Genomic DNA, 23,590 nt, shown 5'->3' on the forward strand with positions numbered 1-23,590 from the left:
ACTCATTCCTTAGCATCATTAACAGAGGGAATAAAAATTTCAGAAAAGATTTGTGGGCTTTTCCTGTGTTTTATGGCCATCTCAGCAGTTATTTTAAAACAACATTTCAAGTTCCAGGTCTTCCAGGTGACCACAAAAAAGAGAGCTAGAACTGAATATTTATATACACTATTAACTTTGGATCCAACCTTGTGCGCTCTAGGAGTAAATCCCAATGGTAACAATGGCCAATTAAAAGATGTTTGAATGGTTACAAAAACAAAAGGACTGTACCTCCAGTGTGTGCTTGCTGTTTTTATGTTAGTGGGCTAAAGCGAGGGTTGAAAATATCCTAATTTTCTACTCATTCACTTGAGCTAAGAAGCTGCCTACTGACTGATTTGGCTTCAATTGTATTACAACACATGAATTACGCAGAGTTACCTGAAGGGTCTTCAAAAGGAATGCTATAAATGAAGCTTCCTGGGGGATGTTCAGCTGCTCGGCGGTACCAAAGTGGGAAGTGGTCCATGGTGAAGATGCTCTCCTTATCTTCACGGGTCAAGAACTTCCTGGAAGAAGAAAAGCAAAGCATCTCTTTTTTTCCTCATCTGAAAAGCCTACTATTGTACTTCACAATGTTCTTCAAAGCATTATGAACATATTTTTTAAAAAATTATCCCGTTCTCATCTTCCACAGCCCATTAAACTACATCAAATGCAGCTGTTTTTAACCAAATAAAAACCAGCAGGCCAGCAGCACAAGCAAGAAGACTGGCAGAGCAAGCAAGCAAGCAAAAGGACAGGTAGGTGACGCAAGTGGGCCTTCCTATATCCTCCCTGTCATTGCTGCCACCACCACCACCCACCTGCCAGCTTCCTTGTTTGTTTGCATGCATGTACAACAGGGCCAAGGAAGCCCAGGGTCCAAGTGAGTGAGTGGGGTTGAGAGTTGGCAAGGGGATAGTTGGGGTTAGTGAGCAATGCAGACAAGGGCAGCAGCCCTGTGTGTGTGTGTGTGTGTGTGTGTGTGTGTGTGTGTGTGTCCTTTCTTTGACAAGTGGGGTCAAACAAATGTTGGCAACAGTGAAGAAAGTGAACCAAACTTCTGTATCAGTCTTCAACAACTCCACATTCCAGGTAGTACTGAAGGAAGACAGAATGTGAATTGTCATGTGCTGTTTCAGAGCCCTTCTTCCTTTAATTTAGTGACAAAATAAATGTTTTTACTCTTACAGTTTTTGGAATCAATGCTACCCACAACGGGAATCACCAAGGAAACAGAGAAGCCATGCACTTTAGGCAATACACAGGAGTCAAAATGACCCTGCAAAATGCTGTTAAAAGTTATTAGTTACTTGTTATACCTAAAGGTGAGCTGAGCCTAGGACCTGTCCTCTTCATTTTGTGCAAGCAATTGAAACTACAGAACATGTCTAATTTAGACCCATTCATTTTAATTGATAATAAACAAATCACTCACATCTCTTTATATTACCACAAATTGCATTGAGGTCAATAGAATTCTACAGAATTAAAAACTCTTTACAAACCTGAAGGAGAGGAGGGGTTGTTGTTTTTGAAATAAAGCAAAACTATTTATCCCCCCCCCCCTCTTATTATTTTGTGCAAAACTCACCAATCCAACCTTTAGGGTCACTGAGACCCCAACTGCATCTGCCAGTGTTTACAAGCAACCTATACCCCCACTTCAGCAAGTGGCCAGATTTAATGGCAACTTTCAGTCAATATCTTTGCAAAATGTGTTGTTAAAGGTTGCTCTCAACACTTCCAGGACACAGTGTCACTGGCCTCCTTCAAAATAATCAATGTAGTCCTCAGATTTTATTATCTGCTTCAGTGCTGAACTACCAGTGTGAGAAACAAGGTTGCCTTGTGCACAGCCTGTATAATAAGTTTACCAATACTCTCCCCAATGCTTTGTGCCATGTGAGAACATAACGGTGGGCGAATTACTAGCACCTTTCAAATGAAGATTCCCAATGAGACAGTATATGCCTTCCAAACTCACTAACTGGAATATAATTTTGGCTGTGCTGCAATGGGCACAACAGGGTCAGAAGAACTACACCCAGTTTATTCACCCAAGTTTCAGCAATACATGCCTGGTTGGCTCCCTCATCCTTGATCAAACCATGAATGAACATAGTCCTATTATGTACCAACCTGGCATTAAGTAACAGCACCACCTGGTCAGATGGCTTGGCAAGAGAGCAACCAGATAGAGAGAGGGCCATAAGAGGAGATGGCCTGCAAACATCCATATCCTCTTCTTCACATATGACTGGCCCTCTACCCAGTGCTGTATCTCCTACTGACCATAATCACAGGGATATAGGGGAACCCTTATTATATTTTCCTCTGTTCTGTCCACTCAAACATCCTGCATGCTTCCATTTTTCTTATTCTGTTGGCTGATCTCCCCACCTCTTTTAATCCTCAACTTGTTTTTAAAATGTCCTACATATGGGCTCTAATTCATAGGGTTAGCTGACGACTCTGTTCAGTGGTGCCACTTCCCTACAAACCTTTACATTGCTGTCCTCTCCCTTTAGCCGTTCCTTGGGTCCATTCGACTAACATGAGGTGTGATATTGCAGATGATGAACTGAAACAGTGATTTCCACTTTAACGGTTTAGTCTCTTAAGGATAATGGACCCAGCTCAGTGGTAGAGCATCAGCTCTGCAAGCACAAGGTCCCAGGTTCAATCCCTGGCATCTCCAGGTAGATGTGGGAGTGTCCCGACTGGAAACACTACAAGTCAGTGTAGTCAGTACTGAGCTAGATGGACCAATCATCTGACTCGGTATAAGGCAGCTTCCTATGTTCCTAATGCATTTGCCCTATGCACAGTTACCTGGGAATAAGCCTCCCTTAAACAACGTGTGGTTATTTCTGGGTAAACATGCATAGGATTGCCCTGTTAGCCTTTAATGCTACAGTAGCTCCTATTCATCTTCTGTTACTGTTTTCACCACACTGCCTCCCCTTCCACCCCCAGAAACAGCATGCCTAATGAGCCACCGCAACTATAACAGCAGCAGCTACAGGGTGAAACAAACCACATCAACGATGTATGTCATGTCTTGCTTTAAAGGACCCTGAAGCATTTTTTAAAAAACCACACCAAACGAACTGTATTCTGTACACTGGTACAAGTGTGAGTTTATCACCCATTACAGAACCACTGCAGAGAGGGACAGAGCTATTCTTTTACAGCTCACAGCTACACTATGCAAACACTTTAGGACATATAAATTGTGCCTACCTGGGGAGATTTAGAGAGGGACACGTTAAGCTCTCAGGCAGGTCTTTGGCTGTGTAAAAAGGTTTATTTCCACATTTTCCCCATAAAGAGCCCTCTGCTATTTTAAAGGCACACAAAGCAATCAAGAAAGGAGATCAGAACAAAATGTCCAAAACATTTTGCTTCAGTAAAATGCTGATATGTGAACATATAGCAGAAACTCTTTTATCAAATACTGAGTTGCAAAAGCTGTTGGGTATCCAGGATACTAATGTTTATTATATGCATTGAACTTCCAATTATCTGTACCTCCGACTGTCTGAGGGTTCCTCCAGATGACCTGTTTATTGAGCATTCATCCTGATTTGCTTGCACAAAGCTTACACAAAGGTTAAACTATGTCCAGTCTTTATTGAACATTTGTTATGATGAGGTCACATGACAATTAGCATTCATTTTGAATTCATTCTGATTTGTCTCCATTGTCATTCTATATATTTCCATTAATATTTCATTTATCCCACACACTTTAGTGCATTTTCCTCATTGCAAAAAAGTAATTTTATTAAAAAGTAGATTTGTTGCACCATTGCATCAGAGCACTTTAATTGCAGAAACCTAAATCTCTGGTATGCACTTAAATCTCTCTTACAAAATATTGACAGTGATTTGTATGTTTGTAAGCCCTTGAAAAGATAATGACTTGAATGCTAAGCATGTATATTTGAGGACAGTATTCCATATTTATAACACAATGGAAAGGTCATGTCTCTGACAGCCAACCCACCTAGCTTCTGAAAGTAGGGAACCCTGCGAAGGGCTTCAGCTGCAATCAGGAAACAGTATTTCATGGAAGAGGTTATCACATCCTTTTTTTAAAAAAAAGTGGTGATGCCAAAGAATAAACCTGGGACCTTCTGAATGCAAAGTGTGTGTTCTGTTACTGAGTTTTGATCTGATACTCGGATCCCAGGCCTTTTAGGAGTACACACACACCAACATTAGATGGCCTACATGGAACATCATCTCAGTTTCAGATGGTGCAATTAACTCAGGCTTGACAAGTACATTGATTATTGCACCAACTTGGGAGCCTTAGAAGAAGAACATGCTTAATAGGACAAAGCTGGTAGTTTCAGTCTTGCAATTCACAGTACCAAGCACCTGATAATTCTTTGAGTGTTACCTGTTTCCAGAACGAACAGAAATCGGACATTAATGATTCTGTAATACTCACTCTGCTTTTCCATGTGGGATCAGATTATACAATGGATCCTTATTAAACATCACATTAGCAAATATCTTACTAGGTAATATGGTGCACATTTAACTTTGGCCCAAAGGAGGTGGTAGTATCAAGAGTGCCTCCCTGTGACTCATGTGCAACGTATTTTAAAGATAAAATTGCTTACATCTGCTTGGCCCTTGACTCGACTATTAGATGAGTCCCAAGAGGAGTCCAAAACACTGTCCAGTCCTGTGTTGGATGGGTTAATAAGGCTGTGGACAAAGTGCTTGGTTTGGTGTGGGACACCACCTATATTCTTGCCCCTCATGGAGAATAAAAAGTAAGAGGAAGGGACAACTGGCTGGGCTAGGGAGGTGATTACTGCCTCCTTGAGAGAGTGGTCTCTGCCTGCTAAAAGGAAGCAGTGGTAGGTCTTAGGAAACCCTTCCTGGATTCAGAAAATCTAAGTAATTACTACCAGACAGTAATTTCCTCTTCTTGGGCAAGGTCCTTGAGTGGCTGCAGGACAGAACCAGGCTCTCTTGGATGACCTGCATGACCTCTGTTGGGAGAGACAGGGAGAGTGCGTCCCCGTTAATTCTCTTTGAATTCTCAGAGGCTTTTGATACTATAGACCATGGTATTCTTCTGGAGCAGCTGACTGAGTTCAGAGTGGGCAGCTCTACTTGCGATGGTTCCAGTCCTACTTGGATGATTATTTTCAGAGGGTGGTGTTGGGGGAATATTGTTTGGTCCCGTGCGGCCTTTAGTGCAGAGTTTACCAAGGTTCAAGGTTCACTTCTCCTAGAAACCACTGAGTGGGATTATCCAGAATTTTGCAGTATGATAGCTATTTCTGTCTGAGGACCATCAACACAGCAAATTTCCCTAATCCAAAAAACCAAACCAGCATGTAGGCAGTTGTACACACTGGGATGCAATGTGGTGCAGGGCAGGCTGAATTTTGGCTAGAGTCTGCTGCATATAGGATACACATGGGATGAATGTGAGTTTCCACATTATTAGATGTGGTCCGTTGTTCTCTGCCTACTGCTGGTGCAGTAATTCTTATTTCTGCATTTAGATTGTGCCCATCCAGCAACAGCCCAAGCAAGCGGATTAGACTAAAAATAAAGCTTTTTTGGAAAATGGTAAACCTAGCAAAAATAAAATAAAATAAAACCAACCACTGCATATATCTCATGTGGTACTAGACCTCAGTCTACCAGAATCTAAGCCCCTTGGGCTGAAAGTCCAAATTGTAATACTTTTGCCCCACCAGATGGAGCTGTTGTCCACACCAAAACAGCCGGGTTGTTCACGTGCAATGTGTAAAGGGTAAGAATGCAGACAAGATGATTAGTTGTTTTTCAGTTCAACAGGGCTGAATTGGAGTTAAGCCTGACACACAGAGACAAAACCAAAGCATGGAGGTTGCATCAAGTGCTGCTTTGCAGAGCATGCTCCACTGTACAAGACATTTGTAAATTCTTGCAGTGTAGATGTGTAGATTTTTCGCCTCACCATTGGTAACCATTGCCCAAAAGCAAGCCACTGAAATGGGAGCAATGGAAACTCCTTGTATCCACCTGGCAAATAGATAAATGCAAACTGATTGCAGTTGCATTCTGAGTGGCAAGCACACTGCTTATTCAGGTTCCATTCATCTACACATACACATGCCCTAGAGAGATAACATAATTAATCACCCTGCTAGATCAGACCAATAGCCCATCTAGACCGGCTTCCTGCTCTCATAGTGGCCTAACAGATGCCTAGAAGCAGGACCTTAGTGTAACAGCACTTTCCTCCTGTGGGTTCCAGGAATTGGTTTTCAGAAGCATACTGCCACAGACCATGCAGGCAGAGCATAGCCATCCTGGCTAATTGCCATTTATAGCCTTATCCTCCATGAATATGTCTAAATAAAGTCTAACCCTCATTTCAAGCTATCCACGTTGCTGGCCATCACTGCCCACCTGCAGTGGGATTGAATTCTATAGGTTAACTATGTGCTGTGTCTTCCCACATTCAGCTTCAATGGATGGCTTTGAGTTCTAGTGTTATGAGAGGGAGAAAAATTGTTCACTTTCTCTGAAACATGCATAATTTTATATGCTTCTATCATGTTGCCTCTTACTCGCCTTTTCTCTAAACTAAAAAGTCCCAAGTGTTGTAATTTTTGCTCATAGAGATGTGCACTGCTGCCACATATGTGCCTCCTGAACAGGTTCTTTCTTCTGATTTTAAAAAAATATATGTATCAGGATATTGAGCAAGGCCACTAAATTCCATGTGCATAAATTTAGAAGAGTAAAGACACTGCAAAGAGGGACATCTCCTGTCCCAGCCAGGATGTCTGGTCATTTCATGTGAGAGCAGCTGTAGCAATATCTGTTACCCGAAGCATCCGGTTACTAACAACTGCACCATGCATGTACTAACAGATATTGCCACAAGCAAGTGGAAGGGATCTGGTTATGAGAGTATCATAGCAGCAGCAGGTGTCACATGTTAACTCAGGAAGGTAGTGTTACTCCAGACAATGGATGTAGCAAGAACACACTGAGAGGCTACACTGTGCATGCTTTCACTAAGGGAACAAGGCTGGTGATTTGAACCAACAGGTTGCCAATTATTTCCTTGTGGCCTTTGGCAAAACATTATTTTGGGGGGAAAGACTGATGCTGAAAATAAAGCATGCCTGAAAGACATGCTCTTGGACACAAAGACTCAGTTTCCCTTGTTCTCAGATTCAAGTGCTCCCGTGGTCCTTATTCACCAGGTATAATACCTATTTTCTGCTTCCATATCACTGCCCTTGTTCACCCTGTGTTGCCTTTCAGAGTGGCCTTTAAAAGTATTGTTAGTGGGCAGCATTGCAATTCTTCAAGCGTTGGCTTCTTTCCCAGCGTATCTAGATGTGGGGACAGAGGCATCTTGACTGTAACCACGACTGCATGTAAATGAGCACAGACAGCAATGTGTCTTGTAAACTACAGGGTGTCGATGACAACTGTATTTTTGAATTGTTAAGCAGGATACATTGTAGGAGAAGGAAAATCCAGGTTCACATCCCTCTCCAGCTATGAAACTATGAAATGGGTAGCCCTGGACCTGTCACCATATTGTAATAGTGTTAGCTGGGATCTTGGAGGCCATGTAGCCCAAACCCCTGCTCTGTGCAGGTTCTGAAATGGAAGATGCAAGTCACAGCCAGCCACCTATAAGGCAACAACCTCGGGCAGCAGGATCCACAGGGATCTCCAAGGAATACATCACCTGCCGCTGCAGCAGCAGTAGCAACAATAGCTGCAGGACAATCCTTGGAGGCCAGATCTGATGCCTCCTCAGCAGCACTCCCACGCCACCTCTACAGTGGCCTCTCAGGGAATAGGAGGCTCTGCTGGTCTCCTCCCACCCCTAGGAAGGAAACGTTGGGGGATGTCCTCTGGGTCTTCTGAGTTCTGCACCCACCCAGTATAATTCAGAGCAGATCCCTTTTCCTCCCATGACTGCCTTTGATTCCCACTTCAAAAGTCTGCTAATGTTGATTTACTTCCCCCCTTGTTCCTGGTGTAGATCTTCACTCACCCCATTTTCCCTGGCCAAGGTGTGTGTGCCATTTTGAGGTTCCTCTCAGGTGCCAAAATGTCTTAGGCCAGCCCTGATGCAAGTACACGGACACTGACAGATGGCCAGTCAACCTCTGCTTAAACACCCCCAGTGAAGGACAGTCCACTGCTACATGACACAATTTGTTCCAAAGTCATATAGGGGTTTATCTTGCTTCCCTGAAATTTCCAGCATCTACCTATTAGTTCTAGTCCTACCCTCTGAAGCAACAGAGAACAAGCCTGCTCCATCTTCCACGTGACAGTCCTTCAGATATTTGAAGAGAGTATCTATCCTGTCTTCCCTAATTCTTCCACTCTCCGGGCTAAACAGGACACAGTACACCAAACTATCAGCCTGACCATCTACTAAACTGGACACAGTACACCAGACTATCAGTGCACCTCCCTTCACAGGGTTTACACTTCACAGCTAACTTTACAGGGTTATTTCTAGGGTAAATAAGAGAGCAACCTCTTATGCTGCCTGGGATAGTAGGATAGAAATATAACAACAACAGGCAAGTATATCTCCTACACCCACACATATATCTGCTACTGCAGACTAAATAAAGACAGAAGTTGGAGGACCACCTTCAACAATGTGAAAAGGCCTTCAAGCACTGACTTTTGGAGAGCAAAGCAGGATGTTACACATATACAGAGTGTCTTTATTTTTGTCTGCGAGGTGACAGATGGTATACAGCTGTGTAGAGCAAAGATTAACATATAAAGTGCTGCTCTGAACAGAGGTACACTCATCCTGGCTCTCTGAAATGGCTATGCTAACATAGCCTTGGCTTTGGCTTGAGGGAGGAGCCACAAATGTGGCTCTCATTTGTTCTCATTCCTCGCATTAGGGGGACCCACCCGTCTGGTGTTTTATTGTGGGTGTATTCTGCAACAATAGTGCATTAGTGCTGGATTTATTCTGCTTTCTTTTAATTGAGGGGCTATAGCACAACTAAAGTGGGACAAAAACTCCCCAGAACATTTGTGGTTTGAAAAGTTATGAGGTTTCAGCAGGATGTTACAGGATATGCACTGACTGGGAATGAAGCAGTATTGACTGCTCCAAAACAAGTGAAACTTCAAACACTATTAAAAGTGGAATTGTGTATGACTGCACTGATAGCAACATGAGCACAAATAAACATGAATATGCAATAAAAAGAACATCTAGATTAGCCCTAGGTAGGGATACCCATGTGAAAGCTCAACCATCGGTTGGATCAAGACAAGCGTGTTTGTCAGTCCACACAATTTCCTGTGCACTGCAGAGGGGGATGAGAAGGAGTCCTAATGTTTGAAACAGGCTCTGGGGCCAAGCAATAGTCAGCCCTGAATCAAAATGAAGCCTGAGCCTTTGGGGGACATTTACACATTCCCAAAGTGATCTCAGATTAGTCTGAAGGGGAAGGCAAGGGTTCCTGAGACTGGTTTTGTAATAAGTAAAATCAACAAACATGCAGCAAAGTAGTGACTGGGTTTTAGGTTGGCTCCTGATTTTTCCAGGGAGACCGCAACCATCTGTTGCTAGACTCTGTAGATCAATGTACATCATGTTTGCTGGTTTTATGCATCCTGAAATCAACTCCAAAAGCTATGTGGTAAGTCAATATAAGGAAACTTTTATCAGTTTGTAAACTGATGTCCTTTAGAGTTCAATATTTGCAAAAGATTAAGTAGCAGGGTTTGACAACGACAGGAGGAGTTGTTGAGAGGAAAGGAATGGTTATTATACTTCCTGTGCATTGCTGAATGATCACTCCAAGTACACTCATTCTGATTTCAGTTGTCCTAAGCTACACTGAAGGGCAATGGAGGAGGAATGTCTCCGAGATATGCATCCGGAGGACTCACCTGTTAGAAAGTTTCTCAGTTCCAGCATAGAGAGCACTCCTCATAAGACCAGCCCGAGTTCCCATAAAGGCCATATCCACCCCTCCTTCAGCCTCACTGTTGGATATAGTTGCACAGAAAGAGAGAGACAAAGATATATAGCATTAGGTTTCTGCAGAACCAGTTCAATATACTTTGCACCGAACAACCTGAGGTTAGTGAGGCATAGAATACAGGCTTTGCATACGAAAGACCCTAGGTTCAGTTCCCACCATCTCCAGGAAGAGCTGGGAAAGGCTGTTCTCTGAAGGCCTGGAGAGTAGCTGCCAGTTAGTGCAGACAATATGTGCTGGATGGACTCATCTGACTCAGCATAAGGCAGTTTCCAATGTTCCTATGCGATAACCGCACACATGTCACCACCATCACCACTTTCCAGTGTTACAGAGGGTGATGGGATTCTATTCTTAGCCTGCGGAACTGCAACCTTCATATTTTCTTTCTGTAAGAAATCATTCCCTATGAGGAAAAGCTAACTCTCCACCCCCATCATTCAGCCTGTTCACTGAGGTCCAGCTCCAAAGGCCTGCTGGCAGTTTCCTCACTGCAAGAAGTGAAGTTACAGAGAACCAGGCAGAGGGCCTTCTCAGTTGCGGCACCCGCCCTGTGGAATGTCCTCCCATCAAATATCAAACAGATAAATAACTACATAATTTTCTGAAGACATCTGAAGGCAGCCCTGTATCAGGAAGTTTCTAATGTTTGATGTTTTGCTGTGCTTTTATTATGCTGGAAACTGCCCAGGGTGGCTGGGGCAACCCAGTCAGATAGGTGGGGTATAAGATGATGATGATGATGATGATGATGATGATGATGATGATGATGATAGGCCCCACATAGAGCACATTAAAGTAGTCTAGCCTGGATTCAGCAAGAACATGTTTAGAGGTGGCAAAACCTGCCTTAAATTATGAAGCATGCACTTACTCAGACAGGTTCAGTGCTAATGTTGTCCAGTAGGCTTCCATGGGTGCTGTTACTACAGCATCAAACAGCACCTCTTGAACTAATTCTTCATCACCTGGGCATGAGAACGAAGAGAGAGAAAGGAGAAAGACAAAGTGCAAAGACTAAGTAAGGTTTTATGACGCTTTGAATGCCTTCTTTTGTTATATGTGTGTACATTTATCAACCCTAATGCATGGTTTGCATGCATGGTCTTTTCCTAATTTTATGCTAGGAACTAGGAATCTGTATTTATTCACCATTTGTAGAATTTGGTACAAAGCGCCCGCAAACTATCTCATATATTAACATTTCCCAAATAGAAAAATCTCTATATTTCATATTGATGTTGGTACCCTAAACAAATTTGCTAAGAAGGAGCACTGATTTCTTTAAGAAGATCTGCATCCAGATAAATATGTTTTGACCATCAGCCTTAATTAAAATTTTGATTTAAGAATCTATATTTTTTAAACCTGCAGTCTCTAGATACTGCTAAAATGCAAGTTTTTTTCCTGAGTAGAATAGCAAGTTGCAGAGTGTCTTCACCTCTCAGCAAGAGTGCTAATGCTCAGGATTCCTGCCAGTCAGCTATGCCTTCCAAGGAGCTCCAGAAGGGCATTCCACCCCTGCCCACACCTCATTTTTCCATTTTTCTTTTCAGATATTCAATATTTGGGATAGAAGGATCTGTCAATTTCAGTTCTTTCCATTTCTCAATTTTCTAGTCTTAAGTTTAGTTACGTCTTTCTTTTTAAAATCTTTTTCAGTTGAAGTAAGTCACACAAAACAATACAATAAAAATAATTCAAATACAAAAAGTAGTGCAGTACAGGTAAAAGAGACTTATTTAGCTCTCCACATTTTGCAGCAATTTGTACAATCATCATGAAAATTCACCAGCATTTTAATGAAAAATTCTCCTTAAAACACATTTTATATGCAGTTTTGATTAACGTACACATTTTTGCAAACAATCTCCACTAATATAATGCATTTTATATTTTATTTTCACTAATACATTCATTTTCAATGCACACTGTCTCCCAATATATGCATGTTTAAAAACTGCAAGATTCGGTTAGCATATTGATTAAGAAAGTATAAATTTGATAGATTTGGCTTCAGAATTCTAATTTAGAATTCCACACCATCTAAAGAGTACCATATTGGATGTCCCTGTCTGGCTCAAACAAATAGGTGGCTTAACTCACAGTAACTTTCTTCTTGTTAATGAGGCATATTTACCTCCCAAGTGCTACTTCATTCAAGCCTCTGGAGAGAGGTTTGCTCTCCAGAATATCCTTGCCTAGAAAAGGCAGGCTACTGGCTGATAGGTTGAAGCTAGATGAAGAAATCATAACTTAGTGGTACAGGTTCTGTCTTCCATACAGAGGGTTCTGGGTTCAATCCCTCGCATCTCCAAGTAAGTCTACCTGAGACCCTGGAAACCCACTGCCAGTGAGCACATACAGTACTGAGTTAGATGGACCATTGGTCTGACTCAGTATGAGGCAGCTTCCTATGTTCCTATGAAGGAGGCAGATGTGACAGTGGGAGACAAAGGTTAAGTTAATACATAAAGAGAGACAGATACATTAATACTTGCTAGCAATCAAAGCCATGATAGCCGAAAGCTCAACTTTCATTTTCAGTGAGCAGCATGCCTCTGACTAACCAAACAAAGCTGGAAGATTAATGAGAAGAGGTGGATGTCACCATCTGCCTAGGCATGGGCTGAACCTGCCAGTTCCAATTTGCAGTTAATTTGAAAACTAAGGCAGGGTCAGAATTAATTATGAGTAGGCAGTGGTGCCATGCTGATTACATCGTCAGCATATAGTGGGGGCACATAGACCTCACAGCATGTTGTACCCTGGACAGCAGGAATCCTCAGGTGAGACAGAAAAGGGAATGTGGAAGAAGATGTGGCAGGACTGTGGCTCTCCATCATACAAGGATTTTGGATGTGGCACACAGGTTAAACATCTTGACTGCCCCAGTGCTTCATTCATGCTTAATGCTTTTGTACTCCACTTCTGCAATTATGGGATCTGACCTCTCTTGAATAGCGACAATGTCACACACAGATGAAGTAACTTGCTATCATATGTGGGAATGGTGGAGAAATTAATTTCATTTTGCATTTAAAGGCAAACCTACCTAATCAACGCATTCTGAAATAATACATGAACCATCCTTTGAAATTCACACTTTTGCAAATGTTGCAGTGCATTTCTCCAGCCCTGAATACTGTAGCCATATACTGTACTGTGCATAAAAATGCACTTATTAGTAAAAATAATACACAAAAATGCATCATATTATGGAAAATTGCTTTGTAAAAGTGTATAGTGAGACAAAATTGCATACAAAAATGTGTTCCTTTAGAATGTTGATGAATCTTCATGAGGACTTTTAAAAAAAATGCAAATCTGGAGACCTGAACTTAAGAGCGGAAAAACGAGAAACTGAGAGAAACCAAAATTGGCAGATTCTCCCATCCCTAATCATAATAAGGCTTCTCGTTAGGATGTATTCCAGGAGTAATATTTCAGAACTCACATTCCAGGTCAGCTTCTTCTCCTGTGAGAAAACGGATCACGGCCTCTAACTGACTCAGCTTCCTGTGATCTGGATCAATATCTGTAATGCAATAAATCCTAGAAAGAGACGAAAAATGTGATTCAGAAGTTCCTTTGGACAACTTTTCTGCACTCATAAGAGGTGTCCTGGCAAATCTGCATGCTTGGGATGGAGCTCAAACCTCAGTTGGGACAACTCCCATGATCTCTGATCTCTAGTATATACTTAAGAAACGACAGTTGCCATGGCTAAGACCTGTCAGCTCCAGACCCAAATGTCCACTACTCACAGTAATAGAGACCCTAGGCCCTAGGGTATGGGTAGGCAAACTAAGGCCCGGGGGCCGGATTCGGCCCAATCACCTTCTAAATCCGGCCCGCAGACAGTCCAGGAATCAGAATGTTTTTACGTGAGTAGAATGTGCCCTTCTATTTAAAATGCATCTCTGGGTTATTTGTGGGGCACAGGAATTCGTTCACATATTTTTTTTCAAAATCTAGTCCAGTCCCCCACAAGGTCTGAGGGACAGTGGACCAGCCCCCTGCTGAAAAAGTTTGCTGACCCCTGCCCTAGGGCATGTTCTGTGACTGAAAAATTGGTCCAGAAAGTAACATCAAAACCATCCTTTGCACCCATATCAGTGCATCAGGAACAAAGAATGTTACTTGGTTTCTAGGTCTATGCACTTGCTCAAGATGCATCACTGCATAGATATCTGGAAGCAAAGACAAGAACTTGAATCAAATTGGTCCAAAAATATAGCTCCGCACTTCAGCTACAAATTATATCCATGCTAAGTGGGTGCAGTTCAACAATCAATCATTTGAGGATATCAGTGATGGAGCTGGATTAGGGCTACTGTAGAGAATGTTTTGATAAGAATAAAAGATTCCCGAGAAAACGTAGTTCTAATTTAAGGGGGGGGGTGGAGTTGTGCAGTTTGTTTATTTAGCATCTAGGAAAGTTAGGCTCCTCACAAAAAGTTTAAAACAACACAGTGCAGTTATTTCATGGGATCCACATTGTTCCTCAGGATACAGACTTACATAAACAAATGTTGCTGCCTGAAGACAGGGCATTGGTTCATACAGGGCAGCAGGCAAAAATAATTCCTTTTCTCCAACACTGCTAAGATTCAGGGACTGAACACAAGACCTTCTGCATGCAAAAATGTCATCTGCCACTGAGCTTTGGCCCCTTAGATGCCAGGACCATGTTTTCTCAAGGCCTTCAATGTAAAGTCCCCAAAGCCAAGCAGCAGCTCGTTCGTCTCCTGCCCAGGTCCCCCCCCCCCCCAAATTAGAAGAATTCCTGCCACTTACCATTCATTGGCTAAAGTCAAGTCTGGCTGCAGCAGATCATGTAAACCTGAAACCAAAAAGCAAATGGTGCAATAAAGACTCATTTATTCACAATCTTATGAATTCCTCTGTATGTTCAACATGTTGTTGTATCCCGTGTTTCCCCCAGGAATTGAAATGGGAGGGTGAATTTTCAGGGGGTGAAGATGAGACCTCTAGACCTCAGTGAATGTGAGCTCAGGCTGTGGGGGGTGTTTAAATTATTTTCCCTCTTTAGATCACAACGTGTTTTATGTTTATGGTCACCCTGTTTGAATCACATGGTTTAGTTGTGTTATAAAACCATGGGTTCTAAAATTCCACATTCTGAGAAAGGGGTGTGGCCCAGGAAAAGTCCTGGGGGGTCAGACAGAGAGTCCAGGAAGACCATATCCCACTCCCAGGCCTGAAGTTCCTCACTACAGGTACATATGAACCAGTTTTAATTTGGGTAAATTGGGGAACGTGTTCCCATAATATGTATTTCAGGGATTTAATTAATAGGCTTCTATTGCCAAGCTCCTGATTCAAACAGGGAAACAAATGCTTAGGAGATGTGGCAGTGTTGTGTGGCAAAGGAAAGAACAGTTTGAGATATGAACCCAGCTGTGTTAAAACAAGGCAATGTTCCATCAGTTCTTCCTGTGATTGCTTGATGAAACTATGCCATTTATCCTACCTTCTTCCACTGAAGTGTCCCCAAGCAGGATGTATTCACCATGCCCTCGCGATAGAACGACTCCCAGACTGTGGATTAAGAGATGAAAGAGAAAATGTTTTCCAGCAAGGAGACTTCCAAAGGCCTGTATTGGTGTGGTGGAGCTACTACTGGAATAAACACCAACTTACTTGCACTGAAAATTTCTCCTCATTTACACATTGCTGAATTAACATTCTAAAATGTCAAACTTGGATTTGATAGCGTAAGTTGAATGCTGCCATGAAAAACTGATTTTTAAGTAGTGAATCATCACTTAAATTGAACTCTCATTACTTAAACATACATTGTGAAATTCCAAATTACAGGAATGCAACTAACCAGTAAAAGAACTCTAAGGCTAGAAAGGACCTGAGAATGAACTAAGTCCTTAAAAGTAACAGCATATGGTGCAGCCCTTCTAGGAATGTATCACTTTGGGATGTCATTGGGAGAATATATGACCAAGTGAGGCCAGCAACAAAGTGTTGCAGGATAGAGTAATCCTGCTCAAGCCAGCCACCCACCCCCATTTCCAGGATACTCTGTTTCATAACCTACCCAGTTTTCCATCCCTACTCCCCACCTTAGGTCAGTTAGCATTTTGTGGCCACTGGTCACACCCACTCTTCATTGGGCTATTTCCCAATCCTTAACACTTGAAAAAATATATGTTTTGTACTTTCCAAACTTTGATGGTTTTCCCAAGCCTGCAGCTGCCTCCCTCTGGTGTGTGGATGATGCCAGTTTGACTGCAATCAGAGTTGGATGTATGTATTTATGTTCTCCTTTACCAAAGTCCTGCTGTTCATTGAAATATATGAAGTGTTCTACCTCATCTTCTCTCTGAGGCCCAAGCTTTCATTTTTAATACAGGGACAGCATGTTATCTTCCACCTCTATTTGGTATAGTCCAGGAAGGGCTATAGTACATGATATATCTGAACATGTAATTTAGTCCTAAAGCAGGTCTTCCTCATATTAGCCTCACTATTGTGACTACCATGTGCTTAATTAAAAGCAATCTAGATGTCTCCACAAGTGAGCCAAGGCAAGTGGTCTGACTGTGCGGATGTCTCCTACCTCCTAGCCCATATAAACATGGACAATCCTTTTTTTAAAAAAATAATAATGAGATGTGCTGTAGCTGACGTCCACCCAGATATCAAGTGCTGCATTTTAGATGACCTTTTCTTTTATTCCGGAGGTGCAGAGGTAAGTTATAGTCACTTTTTAAAGTTATCAAATTAGTATAAATCAGAGGTGGGAATCCGGGGACCCTCCAGATCTGGTTGGATCAACCCCCATGGGCATAGCCAGTGGTCAGGGACAGTGGGAGTTGCAGTGCAGCAACATCTAGAAAGCCACATGTTTCCAACCCTTGCTCTAAGGGACCAGCCCACTCACCTAAAGGGTGTGCCGCTGATATCAGTAAAGAAATAGTCGTTAGTGAGGAAGAGAACCCGTTTCTGGAAAAGAAGAGACAGAGAGAGATCACAACCAGAAGTGTAGTTTTGTCTCTTAAATGTGACCACTGGTCATGTCCAAATAGTGGCTGCATTTCAACAAGGATAGGCAGGATCTCTCCAAAGGTCCTGCTCCGTCACCTAAAGAGTGTTGTCTTCTTATTGGAGGAATTCAGAAGCAGGATTATTTTCTTGGGTGTTGCTTTTTTGGAACACCAGACAGGTGTCACTCCATACATGCATTAAAAAATCTCAAGACAAGGACAACCCCCTGGTTAAAGAAAACTTAAATCATATGGATTAGAAGTGATTAATTAATTTGGTATACCTGAATTGAAAAACAACAACAACTGAACAGTATTGAAGAAAAACACAAACATATTTCGCTTTTTTTTTTAGGTGATGCACCAACAGGTCGCAGCAGGTAGCATCTGAGAAGCACTCCTCCCACTGTCACAACACTAGAATTGCTGAAAGTTGGAATATTCAGGACAGAAAAAAATAAAGTACATTGAAGGGATTGTGACAGTTTAGTTCATGAGACTTAAGATCTACTTTGGGAGAGAAGCAGAATCCTCCCAGTAGATCTCATTGCAGCAGTGACTCTGATGAGTTATTAAATCCATATAACCTTGCTCCAGGACTAGAGGCATCCACACCAACTGCCATGGGAAGCCCTCAGACCTCCAGTTAAGCAGCCCTGCATCAAATGCTTGCCCCTTTGCTAACTCGCAGGTTGTTGTTCTTGCAGGGCCCTTTCCCAGTAGGATTATCTGTGACAGTGAGGTCTCAAACCTGTTGCCAGCTTGCTCAGACTTCTCTTGCAGGTGCACACTAGCGACACAATATGTGCTGGAGGTGGACAGGATTAGAATGCAAAGACTAGCAACAGCAAAATCAATGGGCAGATTGCTCCAGCCCTGCTTCAGTACACCTCAAGTGTTGCAAAACCCTCCAAAGAGCCTTATCTGTGCCAGACCTGCCATAACTCAACAGATGGGCTAGATGGAGTTACCAAAGGGACTGGAGACATGGGAGAGAAGGTAGCAGAGCAGCAGGATCAGTGTCTCTGTCCTTGTAGCTCACTTCCACTATCACTGCGGTCACATGAGACTGTCTCTCTCTCCTCTCTCTCCACCATTGCCCCTCCTCCTGCCCGTTAAGCACTAATCCTCAGTGTACTGGAAATCCATCTGGCACAATGACAGCAGGCATCGAGGGGGATCGAGGCAGAACTGTCCATGCATCACAAAGATAGATTGCTGGCTGCCAGCTGAGCATTTCAAAAATATCTTGGCTGACTTCATTAACTGGCCAAGCATGGACAGCCCAACAGCCCTGAAGGTTTGTGTGTTGGCTGCCCAGAATCAGGTGGCTTCCCTATGTTCAGCCTGCAGGGCAGGGGAAGGAAAATGCCCACCTCAACTTATAACAGTGAAAGATTCAAGGCTTCCCTCTGTGTGTCCGATTCTTATTCCTTTTATTGCATTTGGGTCACTTTAAATATTTTCCTCTGGGATTCCTACCCTGCCATAAAAACATATTGGTCCATCACTTTTTACAAAACGCCTTACAGCGACTTACAAAATATTAACATACAGAACTTACCAAACACTTAAAATCCATTAACAGAGAATAAAGCATAATAAAGCATAATAAAAGGGTTCAGCCACCCAGATGCATAAAAGGACAAATTCTAGTGCACTAAAACTAGTCAAGAATCATTCCACATTAGGATACACTTGTGAAGTGTAGTAGATGCCAGGATTGTAACAGGGCTTTCCCACCTCATTCCTGCAGCCCCTGCCAGCTCCTGAAAATCCACTTGGTAATTCCTCTGGCATAGTGTGGGATGTGTATGTGTTCCAGGTGAGGGTGAATCCCAAAATGAGACACGCACCCTTTATGCAAGTGGAAGTGCCTTCCTTTCACACAAGGGGCTGCATTGTGTGTTCAGGTCAGTATTTCTTAGCATAGTCTCCTACCTTGCAAGGTTATTGCAAAGATAAAATAGGACAGGAAGAGAAGACATTATATTAAAAGTAAGAGAAAACAGTAAAAAAAAAAAAGTAGGGAAATGAGAGAAAATGAAAAATGACTTTGATAAAAATAGGCATTATTAAACATTTTGTATTAAGAAATATCCATTTGAATTGCTGAGAGAAAATTATACTGCAGTTTTATTTTAAGGGGCGGGGAGTAAGTAATAAAAGATTTGTTTTTAAAAAGCATTTCTGAGTAACTCTTCTGCCAGACACGAAAAGTGACAAGACACTCTCGACTATAGCAGGACATGATACAGTGCAGGGGTGCCTATGAAAGAAACAGATAAAACTTGATTTCATCAGATTTCCCCCACTCTGCCAGTTTCCTTTTCCCTGTTGTTTTTGTCTGAGTACTGATGTTAACTGGTAAAGTACATGAACTCTATCACGCACACAGATTTACACAAAGGAGTCTTGCAATCTCAATTCCAATATTTAATTAATAAACGCTAAGGGATAAGTGAGCTATTTTGTGTAACTTGAAAGTCGACTGAAAGTCTGTGAGCACAGAACAAGGGCAAGCAAAGGCTGAAGTTAATGTGTGTGTGTGTGTGGAAAAGGAAGAAGGTGAGAAAAGGCATGGAATAAGGAGCTCCCATGGGACCTTTCTTTGCTAACCTTTAAAATGCTTTTTCACTGTGCTCTGAGAGAAAGAGAAAAATATACCGTTAGCTAATTGAATTTATGGCGGATCCAAAAGCTGAAAGAATTGCATTGCCAACCTGCATAAGAAAAATGTATAGGAGCTATAAAAAGCCTAGTAAAACTGGGTAAAGACAATTGGTCTATTATTATTAATTATTATTATTATTATTATTATTATTATTATTATTATTATTTCCCACCTTTCCCCCCCCTCAATGAGCTCAAGGTGGCATACATTGCTCTTCCCCCTCCTCATTTAATCCCCACAACAACCCTGTGAGGAAAGTTAGGCTGAGAGGCACTAACTGGCCCAAGGTCATCCAGTGAGCTTTGTGGCTGAGTGAGATTTGAACCCTGGTCTCCCAGGTCCTGGTCTGACACTTTAACCACTGCACTTCGCTTTCAGGAGAGTTGAAGGTATCTTAAACAATGGTTGATGTATGGACTGCCTCCACAGCAGATCTCAGGTCATAAGAATATTAATCTGGGGAGAAATGTTCTGTCAAGAGGTTTAACCAGAGGTGGCAGTAGGGAACACACACCCGGCAAAAAATCATGTGTGTGGGCCTTTAAATTCCAGCAGTGCCTTGTGTGACGCCAAAATTTGGCACACCCACCCACCTTCTTGCCTTCCATTGTTCATCAGTGTTGTGGCACCCAGATTAAGGGAAGTAATAGTACTGCCACTCTATTCTGTCTTGGTCAGACCACACCTGGAATACTATGTACAATTCTGGGCGCCACAATCTAAGAAGGATACAGACAAGCTGGAATGTGTGCAGAGGATGGCATCCAAGATGACAAAGGGTCTGGAAACCAAGCCTGATGAGGAACAATTGAGGGAAGTGGGTATGTTTGGCCTGGATATGAGGAGACTGAGAGGAGATATGACAGCCATCTTCAAATATTTAAAGGGCTGTCACACAGAAGATGGAGCAAGCTTGATTTTTCCTGTTCTGGAGGGAAGGACTCAAACCAATGGCTTCTAGTTAAAAGAAAGGGGATTCCGACTAAATGTATTTCTGACAGTAAGAGCTATTTGACAGTGGAACAGATTCCCTGGGGAGGTTGTGGACTCTCCTTCATTGGAGATTTCTAAGTAGAGGAAGGATGGCCATCTGTCATCTGCAGGGGGTTGGAGTAGATGACCCTTGGGGTCCCTTCCAACTCTACAATTCTAGGATTCTATAACATTAGCTAAATATTTTTGACACTGACTGGCAGCGGCTCTCATGAATTATAATGTTCTGTGTTTATGCGTTCTGTGTTTATAGTATAATTATGTTACGTAATGTAAATTACAGCTTATTAAGAAATAAGCAAGTCCCACAACTATTGTGTATCTCAAGGTTAAAATGGGCAGAAAAGGGCGAAAGAAACATGCAGGCCGCTGGAAAAAAAAATTCAAAACAAAATCCATAATAAGACAGAAAACTCTAAGGAGCAATAACAGGAAAAGACATGATGGTAGGTAAGGGATAACTAATTAGGTTCCTCTAAAATGTCATAAGGCAATTAGAAATGAAACATTGTATTGCACCCAGGGAGCTTCATGACAAATAGCTACAGCAATACAAATTTGCAAGAAATGATTCAATTTCACACAAAAACTGTGGTTCTGCCTCCTGAATAATTCTAAGTAGGATTTGAAAGAAGTATTGCAAAGAACAAAATTATGTTAATTAGTAAAGTAATGTAAAGCTGGAAACACCCTCAAAAATTCACTTAGTTTGACTGCCCTGCACTGGAGCAGAATATGGTTTCCTCTTATGGCTTCCATTTCCCTGGGGTGATAATGTTCTGCAGGTCCTTTGTGAAGTAGAAAACAGAAGGAGGGCCATGGTAAAATTTTCATTAGCAAATTTTGAAATTAATGTAAGTGATGCACAGATACAGAGTCAAAAGAAATCAAACTGCATAATATTGTGTAGTGATTGAAGGACATGTTACATAGAAGCTTGAAGACATAGGCCCTGATAGATCTCCTTTGGAAGTGCATAGCAACATATCAGGGTAGACTGGGACTTTTCAAAAACAGCGATTGTTGCTTCTTTGTCCTAGTAACCCTGGGAGCATAATCTTATTTGCTTCCAATTCAGTCTTCTTTATTCCACCAACTTTTGGAGAACTTTCTCAGTAACATTTTGGTTGGTTGGTAAAGACTGTGGCTATAGGATTCATTTTAGGTAAATCGTCAGGGGTTTTTTTTTTAAAAAAGAGTTTAAATTTGTGACTTTTATGTATTTTTTTTAATACTTGTTTTGAACTGTACATTTATTGCTACGTTTATGATTTTATGTGAATTTGCTTTAATTCTGTGGAATTGTTCCAAATGCAGGATACCAAAAGAAGAAATTATATACTCACCCCTTTATCTACAGGCACCTTCACATCCATTGAGAGGTCACCTGTTTCCCCATTGATCATTGCTGTTCGTAGCTGCAGAAGGGAACAGATTTGAATTAGTGCCTCCAGCCAGGATTGGGGTCATCTGCTTTAAAGTGGCCAGCAATAGGCAGGAGCCTTTGACATAAGCTTTTCTTTTCTCCCCCTTTTAGAAGTGGCCTGCAATAGGCAGGAGCCTTTGACATAAGCTTTTCTTTTCTCCCCCTTTTAGAAGCACATCTTTAGCTAAGCATAGCGGACAGCAGGTTAGGATGAGATAATTTTATTGATCTCAGTCATCCTGGGATGCAATTATCACTTTACAACATCTGATTACTTCAATTAAGCATGGGATCTGTATCCATCAGGGCTGATTCATACTTTAAGCAGCAGTTGTGTTTGCCAAGTGCACTGCTGTCTGCTGTGAACAGGTGAAGGGCAGCAAGGGGACACAAGCCTTGATGTACTTTTTTGCCAAAAGAACTCCTCTGATCACACATTTTAACATGAGTACCTTATTATATATCAAGACTGTTGATCTACCTAGCCCAGAAATCTCTATTCTGAATGTGGGTGGCAATCTAACACCAAGCACATATATTCTTTTACTGGAGAGGCCAGGGACCCAACTTCTAACCCATGTAAAGGACCTTGGCCTGGCTTATTTTCAAGAGTATAAACTCAAATATACTAAGATATGAACTAAATCTCAATTTTGGATCTTTTCAGGTATCCTTTGCATGCTACAACTTTCCGAGGTTATCCACACATCATCATCATCATCATCATTATTATTATTAGAATTAGAATTAATATACCACTCTATACCAGGAGGTCTCAGGGCAGTTCACAGAACAATATCAAAATATAAAACCACAAAATATATAATCAAAACAAAAACAACAACCCAATACCCCCCCCAAATTAAAAGGGCATAGGATGTCAATCAAATCAAACAAGGGCCTGGTTAAAAAGGAATGCTTTTTCCCGGTGCCTAAAGGTGTATAATGAAGGCACCCGGCAAACTTCCCTAGAGAGAACATTCCCGCTCTTTCCAGGCATAGGTCCACACTTTAAAGCTCCATGCCCAAGCATTGGGGTTTTTTGCTCCAAGGCTTTCCCTCCAAAAAACTACTCTTTAGAGCTCAATCAGAGCAAACATCTGTTTGGGTTTTCTGCAGATTGACATTTGCTCCGATTGAGCTTTAAAGAGCGGGTTTTCACTGGGAAAACTCCTGAGCAAATAAAGGGTGCTTGGACATGGATCTTTAATGTGCAAACCATGCTGGAAACAGCAGAGGAAAGTAAGTGTGGAGAAGCCCTTAGTCTAGTGACTAAAAGAAACCTGGCCTTTTAGTTGTTGTGCACCACAGCGATGGAATCACCCCACTCTGCAGCCCCTGCAATGGGCTCACCTGGCCCAATCTTTTGTTTTCTTCTAACACACCATAAAGGCTTTCCTCTTTCCAAAGGCATTTGTGAACATAG

The 23,590-nt window shown here is 42.0% G+C and overlaps 1 protein-coding gene across 1 annotated transcript in view; it reads right to left on the reverse strand.

Annotated features, from left to right (window-relative positions):
• The window catches only part of CACNA2D4 (calcium voltage-gated channel auxiliary subunit alpha2delta 4), a 156,265-nt gene that overhangs the window by 87,105 nt on the left and 45,570 nt on the right, over positions 1-23,590 (reverse strand). Inside the window, 8 exon segments of the mRNA XM_083402555.1 lie at positions 424-551; positions 9,955-10,050; positions 10,921-11,014; positions 13,504-13,601; positions 14,847-14,892; positions 15,544-15,611; positions 16,969-17,030; positions 22,085-22,156. Of these exon segments, the coding sequence (XP_083258681.1) occupies positions 424-551; positions 9,955-10,050; positions 10,921-11,014; positions 13,504-13,601; positions 14,847-14,892; positions 15,544-15,611; positions 16,969-17,030; positions 22,085-22,156 (664 nt within the window).

The sequence above is a fragment of the Podarcis tiliguerta genome, assembly GCF_965153285.1.
Source record: "Podarcis tiliguerta genome assembly, chromosome: 10".
NCBI classification, from domain to species: domain Eukaryota; kingdom Metazoa; phylum Chordata; class Lepidosauria; order Squamata; family Lacertidae; genus Podarcis; species Podarcis tiliguerta.